This window comes from Diabrotica virgifera, chromosome 6, assembly GCF_917563875.1.
Source record: "Diabrotica virgifera virgifera chromosome 6, PGI_DIABVI_V3a".
Taxonomy (NCBI): domain Eukaryota; kingdom Metazoa; phylum Arthropoda; class Insecta; order Coleoptera; family Chrysomelidae; genus Diabrotica; species Diabrotica virgifera.
This window is the reverse complement of record NC_065448.1, coordinates 78722727-78734719: the sequence shown is the minus strand read 5'-3', so window position 1 is coordinate 78734719 and position 11993 is coordinate 78722727. Positions and strand designations below refer to the sequence as shown.

Below are 11993 nucleotides of genomic sequence, written 5' to 3'. Positions count from 1 at the left end.
CAAAATATAATAAGCACCTCAGATAATCCTTCTAAAAGTGCTTGGAAAATTATATCTGATTTTTCAAAAGGTAAAATAAATGAGAGTAACATAACACTTTCAAACGGGGATAACTTAATTACAGATTCATTAGAAATAGCCAACGAATTTAATCTATTTTTTAAAAATGCTCCATTGGATGAAATTGCGACAATTCCAAACAAACCTGATAATACATATCCTTGTAACAACACTACAAACCTGATAATACATATCCTTGTAACAACACTGTTTTGGATGTCCACTTTCTTCTACATCCGTACACTACAATAGAATTAAACAAATTATTAAACCAAAAACTAAAAAACAAAAAATCTCAGGGCTTTGATGAAATCCCTGGGTTTTTAATAAAAAAGGTTGTTTCGTTTATAATATCGCCATTAACATATTTAGTTAATTTATCATTTTCAAATGGCAATTTTCCAGATTGTATAAAAACGGGAAAGGTGTTACCAATTCATAAAAAAGGTGACCCAAAACAAGTAAGTAATTACCGCCCAATAACAATTTCTTCGGTATTTTCAAAAATTTTTGAGTACAGTTATTTACAAAGACTTAACTCATTTTTACAGACGAATAAAGTGATTGTTAGTAACCAACATGGTTTCCAGTCCAAAAAATCTACCCATACAGCAATGCATTCCTTTTATGATACTCTCGCATCTTTAATAGATACTGGAGAGAGTCCTGTTGGGATATTTTGTGATCTTAGCAAGGCTTTCGACTGTGTCAATCACGAAATTTTATTTTATAAATTAAAAAATATCGGCATTCAAGGACGTGCGTTAAATTGGTTAACATCATATTTAACTGCACGTCGTCAATACGTCAGCTTAACAGAAAAAGGAAAATTATCAAATGCGACGCATAAATCCAACTATCTCGATATTGACATAGGTGTACCGCAAGGCTCAATTTTAGGACCTGTTCTCTTTCTTATTTATGTAAACGATGTTGTCTCGGTTAACTCGGATGGACATTTCACGATATTTGCAGACGACATAAATGTAATAGTCAATGGACCTGATACTTCTTTGAAGTCCAAATGTAACAGCTTACTGTCAGATCTTTACAACTGGTTCAGTAATAATTATTTATTGTTGAACACCCAAAAAAACTCTTTTCATGCAGTTTCATAATAGGCAACGATGTATTAACCCAATTAACTTAAATATAAATAATAATGATATTGAACTTGTTTCATCATTAAAGTTCTTAGGACTTCATTTAGATGAATGTCTTAATTGGAGGAAACATTGTGATACGCTGGCCGCAAAGTTAAACTCAGTAACTTTTTTGTTTCGAAATTTAAAACAAGTATTAACGGAGAAACAATTAATAATGCTTTATTGTGCCCAAGCCGAATCTCGTTTGAGATACGGGATTTGTTTTTGGGGATCAAGTTGCCATATCAATGAAGTCTTTTTTGCACAAAAAAGAATAATACGGAATATTGCTGGTATCCCTCATAAAACAAGTTGTAGGCAGTACTTTCAAAATATTGCCATTGGCCTGTATTTATATTCTGGAGACTTGTATATTTAATAACCTCGAAAATTTTAAAACCAATGGGCAAATACATAACATGAATACTAGGTATAAAGATACCTTGCGTGCCCCAAGGTGTAGGGGAAATATATATTGCAGGTCCCCGGGTATAATGGGACAAAGACTCTATATTATATTACCAGCGCATATAAAATTGTGTAGGAGCCTGACAAGCTTTAAACTAAATTTAAAGGAATTTCTGATGACACACACTTTTTATACCGTTGAAGAATTTCTTCAATTTTAAATGTATTTTCATTGTTAGTGTGTGTAGTGAAATTGTTTAATTGTTTGTTATATTTACTTAATGTATTACTTTTGACTAATTCTATACAGACTCTGTCTGTCTAAAAGTAAATAAAGTATTTATTTATTTATTTATTAGATAAATAAATCTACGCCAAAAAATCATAATTTAAAAATAAAAATCGGACCTAATTTGGGATTTCTCTCTAAAATCCCCATTCTTGAGAAAATAAATGTATGTATTTCAACCTAATCCAAATGTATAATTACAATATGATTATAATAAAAACTACTTACCAAATTAGAATGAGTTTTTCTTGTCCAAAAGTCCAAAAATATAGGTATATGAAAACTATTTAAAAAGGCTGTATAACTATTGACTAACTTTTGTTTGTTGTTTCTTTTCACACAAATTTTAAAACGCAACAACCATAAATAATCTAACTACAGCCACAGAACAGCTGTGCCCAGAGACATGTAAAGAAAATAGACTCGGCTAGGGATATGCCACTCGCGTCTAGAAATTATAAAATATTTTGGCTCCTTGCATAGCCACCTGTAAAGTAAAGGTGGCTATGCTCCTTGGCTTCCACAAGGTCAAAGTTGTGACAGTTCTATGAGAATGTAAAATAAAATGCCGCGAAATTCAAATATGTTTAATAAGGTTATGTTTCAACTGTTGACATTATTTGAAATATTGATGTAATATTTGTGCTGATTAAATTTGTATGTATTATTAGTAAATAATATTTGTGCTGAATTAATGTTACAAGACATTCATAATATAAATTGCTGTCAGAGTAATCTAGTAGATGTTCTTAAACTATATAAGGCCTACAATATTTTGAGATTATTATTTACTATAAATCTACATATTATTTTAAAACTATTTCGGCTAAAATAGGAATATATAATGGAACATATATGCACGGAGTGTACGCTCACATTCTCAAAACATTCTAATTTAAGAAGTCACCTGAAAACGTTTCATCCTGGTAAGTTGTTTTTGATTATTTATTTATTTAACGGAAAATCTCCTTTTTACAATATAAAGATATATAAACATTTTTAACACTAACCTACTAACAAGTAAATATATCATAATAACATATTACCTACATAAAATACTTAAAATATATAAAATACAAAAATTACATAAATTACACAAATACTCCCTCAGTTGGTTCCTAACAAATAAATATATCACAACATATTACATTAAATACTTCCTCAGTTGGTTCTTAAACCTGGTTTGACTAACTCCCAGCAGATCTGTAGTTTTATTAATTTCATTACCCAGTCTATGAAATCTAGGTATAGGACTATTATATCCGTAGTTGGTATAATGAAAACTAATTGAGAATAATGGTTTATCTCTAATATTTACAGTGTTTAATTTAAAGTTGATTAGCTCCAACAAATCCGGGCAAGTTATATTACCCTCCAAGATTTTATGAAGAAATAAAAGATCATTAATAATTAAAGTTTTTTCAATAGACAACAACTTTAAATGATTATTTATTCTCTGATAAGAAGAAAATTGAGGCATATGTAATCTCCACCGACAAGTTTTCAAAAACCTATTCTGGACTGCTTCCAAAGATAAAATATGTGATCGATAATGAGGTGACCACACTGGTGAAACATACAATAGGATGCTGCGTACTAAAGATAAATACAAAGTCCTGAATGCAGAAACAGAAAATTCTCTAGAGTTTCTAGTTATAAATCCTAAAGTTTTCAAAGCTCTACTAGTAATAGATCTTAAGTGTGAGATAAATGTCAAAGAACTGTCAAAAATTACTCCTAGATCCTTGATTTCCCTAATTTTCTCTAAAGGAACAGAATTAATATTATAAACAAAATTTACAGGATTTGTTGATCTTGAGAAAGTTATTGTAAAACATTTGCGTGGATTTAAAGACATGGCATTATTGGTAGCCCAATTAATAAAGCAATTTAAATCATCTTGTAACTTGAAACAGTCAGATAATTCAGAAATTTCCATAAATAATTTCAGGTCATCAGCAAATAATAAAAACTTACAATATTTAAAACATGAAGCTACATCGTTAATGAAAATATTAAATAGTAAGGGTCCCAAATGTGATCCCTGTGGGACGCCAGAACTTGCGTTTATAGGAATCGAAGTAAAATTTTTTATTTTCACATACTGAATCCTGCATTGTAGGTAACTTTCCAACCAATTCACTAAATAGTCTGGAAATCCGATTAATAACAATCCACTGGATATCTATGCAATCTACAAACTTGAAGACTTCTCGTTGTTATATCTACAATTTGATGATTCCTAATTCTTGTAATTTTAGATAAACTGGACATAATTGCACCCAACAAAACATTTAAGTCTATTGTACTTTGTAACAAATGTCCCAAAAGGTTCTCTAAATATTCCAATTTAAAAAGGCATGTCACTAAGTTTCATCCAGGTGAGGACAAAACTTCTATTTAGTGCTTTTTGGCTATTATTGTATACAGGAATCAATAGCGAACATATTTTATTTTATTTCAGAAAATATCAACGAGCTGACTTCATCTAAGATTTGCCCATATCAATGCAGTGAATGCCAGAAAAAGTTTTCACATTTACAAAATCTTATAAAACATAAAAAAATTCATGCAAAAGACAGTGATATTGGAAAAAAGCAACAAAACTTCAAGTGCAGTTTGTGTAACTACGAAAATTCTATAAAATCCAATTTAATTCTTCATTTCGAAGAATATCATGCCATTAAAATAGAGCAACAAGATCTTCACTTTTCTAGTGAACTAGAATTTCAAAAATGGAAAACTGACATGGAAAAAAAAGAATTTTCTTCATATGTCACATACAGTCATCCATATACGACTGCAGAGGGCATTAAGAAACAGAGTTATATTTGCCATCGTTCAGGTTTTTATGTGAAAAAAGGTAAGGATATGCGATATTTAAAAACCAAAGGAAGCAGAAAAATTAATGGAATATGTCCTTCTCGATTGAAAGTTTGTATTTTACCAGAAAATGGCAATGTTAAAATTAATTTTATACAAACTCACATTGGTCATGACAATGACTTGGGTCATTTGAATATTACTAAAAATGAAAAAATAGAAATAGCTAGTAAAATTGCTTCGAAAATTCCTCTTGTTTCCATATTAGATGAGATTAGAGATTCTGTAACTAATAATAAGTTGGAAAGGATGCATATCTTAACAAGAAAAGATCTTCATAATATATCACAAACTTTTAATTTAAATTCTGATGGAATTCGCCATAAAAATGAAGTTATAAGTATTGAATCCTGGATTGAAGAAGCCAAGAATAGTGGAATAATTTTATATTACAAGCCACAAGGGGCTTTATGTAATGATTTTCCTTGTTTAAAAAATGAAGATTTTCTGTTAATTGTTATGCATCCTGGTCAACTGGAAGTGTTAGACAAATACTCAGAAGATGTAATTTGTATCGACGGAACACATGGACTTAATGCTCATGATTTTGAACTTACTACATTGTTAATATTGGATGATATGAGGGAGGGATTTCCTTGTTGTTTTATGATTGGAAATCGGTCTGATGAGGAAATAATGACTATTTTTTTCATGAAGATAAAAGAAAATTTAGGAAGAGTAATCAAACCCATGGTTTTCATGTCAGACATGGCCCAATATTACTATAATGCATGGCTCCAAATTATGACTCCAGCTAAATTCAGGTAGAAAACTATGCAATATATTCTTATTTTTAAACGCTTTTATTTAGTTCAATAGTTTTCGTCAAATCTTTAGACATTAATTTGACTGCCTTTTCTCCAATGCAAATGAATGAAAATTTGCAGACATATGCATTTGCGGTAACAATACACGAATAGTCAATAAAAAATTTTTTTGTTTATTGTTTAGATAAAAAAAAACGATTTTAATGGAAAATACTTTCTCTTGTTTTTTACGATGTAAAAACTTGAAACTTTTACGGATTGTAGCTAATGATATGAACCATACATAATTTCACTTCTTGCGTTAATTGTTTACGTTATGCTTCATAAATAAACAACAAAGTTTCAAATTTTTTGCCCATTCCAACTACTTTTCACGTTAGTAGATACATCATATGTTTTATACATATTTTAATAAACATGACGATATATTTTAATGTTTGAAAAGTGTAAGACTAAAAAGTACAAAATAAAAAAATATGAAAAAAAAATTTTAAGAAACGCTTTTCTTTAGTTATGAGTGACTAAAATTAAATATATAAAAAAATCACCTAAAAAGCAAAAAATAAAAATGAAAAAATCTAACACATTCGTTAAATAAAAGCGTGGGGCGAAAACCATTTATTCGATGAAGACGTGCCACGCTTTTTTTTGACGAATGTGTTAGATTTTTTAAATTTTTTTTTTGTTAATTTTTTATAATATTTTTAATTTTATTCATTCGTTATTAAAGAAAAGCGTTTCTTAAAAAATTTTTTTATTAAATCTATATTATGGATATTAAATTTTAGGCTATTCTGTTCCTGGCACGTAGATAAAGCGTGGCGGAAAAATCTAAATAAAATTGATGGTCAAGAGCAAAAGGTAACTTAAATATTTAATTTTTTTGCCCACTCATCATATCATTCGTCTTTTAGGTTATCGTATACAAACAGCTACGTACCTTATTACAAGAGACCGATGTTACTTCATTTAGAGATATGATACAAAATTTTCAAATTTCTCTTCTATCTTCTGGTAATACCCAAGAATTTGGTCAATATTTTCAAAAATGTTATCTGCACAATATGGAATCCTGGGCGTACTGTTATCGCTTGCATGCAGGAATAAATACAAATATGAGCATAGAACGAATGCATCAAACGATTAAATATTTGTATTTAAATGGAAGACAAGTACGAAGGCTGGATAAAACTATCAATATCTTGATTAAATTAATTAAAGACAAATTGTTTGAACGGCTTATTACGTTGAATAAAGGTAAAATATCCAGCAAATTACGAGAGTTACGGAAAAGGCACAAAACAAGTCTTAATTTAGATATGGACACCATTGTCATGTCTGAAATGGGCTGGGAGATACCATCAAGTTCAACCAATGATATCTATTTAGTTCAGAAAAACAAACCCAGTTGTGACTGCCGATTAGTCTGTGATTTGTGTCAATCCTGTCTACATTCATATTCCTGTACATGCTTGGATAACAGTATAAGATGGAATATGTGCAAACACATACATCTTGTGTGTCAATTTATGAAAGGCCATCAAATTCAAGATACTAATGCAGATGAAGAACATATAATAAATACAGATGAGGTAAAACTTAAACAAGCTACAGAGCAAGCTAAATTTGTGGAATTTGTGAGTAAGTCTTGTAATATCAATCAAGAAAAAACGTCCAAACAACTGGAAGTTGAAAAACAGAAATTGATAGAAATACAAACCCAAATAATTCAAAATATAACAACTTTTGAACTTGAGGCATTTAAAAGTATTACAGCACCCTTGGTGCCTACATTAAGGACATTAGCAGAACATTCTGGAAATGAATTTAATATTGTGGCACTATCTCATGGAACACAAAACATTCCACACAATAAAAAAGTAGTTGCTCAAAAACGTTTATTTTCCACCAAGAAAAAAACTACAAAGTCAAAAAAAAGCTGTTATCAAAACCTGATGCTGAAGAAACAAATTTGATAGCAAATCAATTAATGCTACAAGTAAATAATGTGCTCTTTAATTAGAATAAAATCTTTATTTGTATACATTATTAATTTGTTTGATTTTCTCACCTATTCTAATTCAATTTTTTTTAATCCATATTGAAAATATTGTAGGCATTAATACTTTAAAAACATTTACTAAGTACCTACTCTGAAAGCAATTTATGATATTATGTCTCTTGTAACATTAATTCGTAATTTCATCAGCACCAATAATATTTATTAATACATAATATAATAATTTCAAATTCACAATAAAAATAAAACATAACCTTATAAATAATATTAATTAGGGAATCCAACGATCTGTCAAACTATTCCAATATGTCTGGCGATTGGCATGCAATACATTGAAGGCATATGATAGTATAGTGTTATTTTAGTATTTTAAAGTAATTTTCGTATTTTATGTCCATGTAAGTATTGTTAAATACTTCTGTGACATAGTAACAAATATTGCTTACGTCAATAAACTTTAATAAGTAGTTAAAAAGTTTTAACTAAGTAATTTGGAAGATTGAAGAAAGCTAGGTTAACAAATTTTATGTTTTATAAGTTTAATAAAAAATAATATTGAGCATCCCTAAAATAGATTTTAGGTAAAATCATCGGGGTAATATATATTTTATTATTTTAGGTACTTAGTAATACCACATTGTATCTTAAATTTGAAATTTTAAATTAAATAAAGTATCCAATAAAATCGCTTGTGTGCAGTGTTGCCAGAGAAATTTTTGTAAATGCACCGGAATGACTGGAATAGTGACACAAAGTACTAAACCAACACATTTTGTACAAAAACTTAAAAAAACGTCATTTAATAAAATTTCTTATGTCACAAAATTTTAGGTTTTTACTTTAGGAGACTTTAGTATCAAAAGTTTGGTTGTTAATTGTATCAAATTGGTACAATTTTAACAAATCTGGCAACGCTGAATTGCCTGCCATACGTCCTGTCATTAAAAATCACGTGGTTTGGATTGCCTAATTGTTTGCATTTTTATTTGACATTTCAATCGAATGACCTTGAGAAAGCCAAGGAGCAAAAATATTTTATAATTTCTAGACGCGAGTGGGATATGCCACTCAATGCATCGGGGTGTAAACGTCGATATCAAGTACGGTGGTTTAGCTATCTTTGTCTGTCGTGCGAGTGTGAGTGTATATCTACCAAGAGGTGGGAGCAACGGAACGACAGTGACACACAGGCGGCCAGGACTTGGATTCCGTGCACTGTAGATATCTACATGTCGCTTTCTATTGGTGTCAATTTTCGTAAAAATATTTGAATTTTAGCTTTAATTGAATTATTTTCTAGTTTTGCTAGGTTATACTCTAATTGATGCTGAAGTGAGACTTAGTAAAACAAGAAAATATTTGAATTAAAACTAAAAATTCAAATATATTGACATTAATAGAAAGCGATATGCGCAGTGTCAATATATTTTAATTTTTAGTTTTAATTCAAATATTTTCTTGTTTTACTAAGTCTCACTTCAGCATCAATTAGAGTATAACCTAGCAAAACTAGAAAATAATTCAATTAAAGCTAAAATTCAAATATTTTTACGAAAATTGACACCAATAGAAAGCGACATGTAGATATCTACAGTGCACGGAATCCAGGCCCAGGCCCGTTTTTAGGGTCTTTGGCGCTATGGGCACCATTTTGACAAGCGCCCCCCCCTCCCAACCACCAAATATACGCCAACACAACCCGGCCACTAGCGCCATATTTCGAAATAGATTTCCGCTTTTTCTTGTACTTTTTTTCTTATTTGCCAGTTTTGGTTCGGGGGGGATCTAACCCCTATTCTCTTTACAAATAGAGAATATTCCATTATCCACCACCTATGGACCCGCCGTGTCCCGGACTGGCAACCGGCAACCGTAAAACAAAACAAAACCGTTATTGACGCTTAAACAATAACAGATTAGCATAATAATCAATAGGTTTTGTTACTACGGTATCACGGACCACCCTCCCACCCTTATTATTATAATTGTAATTATTATTCTACTATATACACTGTACTCTGCCTTTATAACATTACATCTTGATATACTAGTTCAATATTAATAATAACATCACACTTTCATGTTATATTATCTTTGTTGTAAGTTCATCAGTTCATCGGTTTCTATTTACATTGGTTTCTTCCGCATTTTCAAGTTTGAAAATGTGGAAATCAGTTTATCACAGTCAAGTTTCAAGGTTATGTCACTTTGAGTGCACAGTAACATCAAGCTGTTTAGCTTTTCATCTGCAATTGTACTTCTATTTTCTGACTTGATTTTCTTCAAGGCCGAAAAACTCCTCTCTGCCGAACAGTTTGTAACTGGCAGAGTCAAATACACCCTAATGGCTACTTCCAAATTCGGAAATGTGCTTGTTAAACTATTTTCTTTGATGTATGAGTAGCAGTCTCTTATTCTCTTCAGTTTCTCAGCCTTCATGTACATTTGAAAGTGATGACACTCTTGTACGAAGTCATTTTCGCAAATGTCATTGGAGTAGTACTGAGCAACCTTTTTAGCTTGTTCCACTAGATCTTCATACTTCTTCTCGTGAAGTTGACTGAATATTTCAAATCTTTTACTTAGATTTTCGTAACTATTTTTCCGGCTACTGAGCTGCACTACTAGATGGTCGAAAATGGGTTTGAAAACTCCAGTTCTATATCTTGTTCTAGGATCCATTTTCTCAAACTGTTCATCCCTTTGTTCATCAAAAAACATGGTACGTTTTCTTGCTCTGTCATAAGAAGGGGTACTTAAATTAGCCATTTTCAAAGCTTCAGCTTCAAAGTCATCAAATTTTTCACTTTTCTCGTTTAAGAACAACGATAAAGACTCAAGCTCTTTTGTAGCACCAAGTAGGTCTAATTCTTCTGTTTGCAACGTTTTGCTAACTTTGTCCACTCTTTGCAAGATATCATTCCAAATTACAATTAAAAGAACTGTTTGGAAATTCTCCAAGGTTTTAACAAACCCTTCTGCTGTCAGCCGTGTGTCTGGTGTTTGTGTTTTATCCTTAATCAAATCTTCAAGGGCAGCTTTGATTTCTTTATGGCTGGTAACCAAAGCAAGTAGTGCGTCGGACCTGGCTGACCACCTAGTGTCACTCATGGATTTTAACATCAGAGTTTTCTTTTCTTTTTGTGGTTTTCCATCATTGCTCTTCCCTATTAATGCTTTTAGGACATTCCATCTATGCGTAGATGCTGAAAAAAAATTGAAGAGGTTTTGAACAAAGTTGAAAAAGATTACAACCTCCACACAAGCCTTTTCGGCCGCATAGCTGCCTACAAGATTAAGGGAATGTGCGACGCACGGAACATAATCTGCAAGGTGGTTTATTCGTTTAATCCTTGACTGTAATCCACTGTAAGGGCCCGACATGTTTGATGCATTGTCATAACTTTGGCCACGACAATTTCGAATGTCCAGTTTCAGATCTTGAAGAGACAAAAGGATTGCCTCTTCAAGACCTTCAGACTTGTGCGATATACGTGGCAAGAGTTTTACAAGCCGCTCTGTGGCACAAGCATCTTTTAGGGACACATACCGTAAAACTACCGCCAGCTGGTCACTATGTGACGCATCAGGTGTCGAATCAACAACCAGGGCAAAATATCGTGCTTGATTAATCTCATCAATTATTGTACGAAGCACCTCGTTGCTCATGACGGTAATAAATTCATTGCATACGTCTGATGACAAGTATGATACATTTCCTTTACCCTTATTGCCGTATTTAGTGAAATGTTGTGCTAAGAATGGATCAAACTCACTAATTAGCTCAAGGCATCCTAAATAAAGGCCATTGGAAGTTGAACCTAATTCTTGATTGTCACCTCGAAACGGAAGTCCTCTAGATGCCAAAAATTTTACAACTGTCACTATTCTAGTTAGAACGTCTCTCCAATACTTCACCTCTTGTTGATGCTGTGAAGAGACCAAGGACTCTACGGAAAGAGACTTTTTTCTTGAAATTAATTTAAGGACATTAATCCTGTGGTCATTTGATTGTTCGTGTGACTTGGCTAAAGTTAATGAATGTTTCCAGTCACAGAAACCTTCACAAAAAGAAGTTCTTTTATTTTCTGGTTGAAAGAGAAGACATGGAATGCAAAATACACAACCAGTGGATTTTGAATACAAAAGCCAATCTCTTCTAAAACGTTCTCCGTTCGGGATTTCGCCTGAAAACAAATTTACTGAAAGCTTACGGTTTTTTTTAACATCATTTTTATAGTACCGTTCTGACTTTGAAAAATCTGCTTGCAAATCTTGCTTGACATTTGAATTGATTATTTGAAGAACTTGTTCATCGTTTTTTGTGTCCCAAGTGGCCGGATCATCTAGTGTAAAATCAAAACTATTTCTAGAATATGGGTTTAGTGGTTCTACGGTAACCTGCTTAGGCCTACTAGGCG

The 11993-nt window shown here is 31.6% G+C and overlaps 3 protein-coding genes across 4 annotated transcripts in view; 2 read left to right on the top strand and 1 right to left on the bottom strand.

The window, feature by feature from the left end:
• LOC126886454 (uncharacterized) overlaps positions 1-2378 on the bottom strand; it is a 20673-nt gene extending 18295 nt beyond the window's left edge. Inside the window, exons 1-2 of one of the 2 annotated variants that reach the window (XM_050653398.1) lie at positions 2131-2378; positions 241-303 (exon numbers count right to left, since the gene is read on the bottom strand). The gene's annotated coding sequence lies outside the window, so the exon portion shown is untranslated. The remainder of the gene's footprint in view (positions 1-240; positions 304-2130) is intronic. The other variant, XM_050653397.1, reaches the window with a different exon arrangement.
• An 18-nt stretch (positions 2379-2396) lies between these two features.
• Positions 2397-4627, top strand: LOC126886104 (zinc finger protein 514-like). Its single transcript, XM_050652948.1, has 4 exons — positions 2397-2828; positions 4164-4283; positions 4367-4519; positions 4620-4627. Exons 1-4 carry the CDS (start codon positions 2747-2749, stop codon positions 4625-4627), a joined length of 363 nt encoding a protein of 120 aa, XP_050508905.1. The 5' UTR covers positions 2397-2746.
• On the top strand, positions 4478-9435 carry LOC126886453 (uncharacterized). The gene is made up of 3 exons (XM_050653396.1): positions 4478-5549; positions 6341-6413; positions 6467-9435. The coding sequence occupies exons 1-3, from the start codon at positions 4651-4653 to the stop codon at positions 7526-7528; spliced, it is 2034 nt and encodes a 677-aa protein (XP_050509353.1). The 5' UTR covers positions 4478-4650; the 3' UTR covers positions 7529-9435.
• The last annotated feature ends 2558 nt before the right edge of the window (positions 9436-11993 follow it).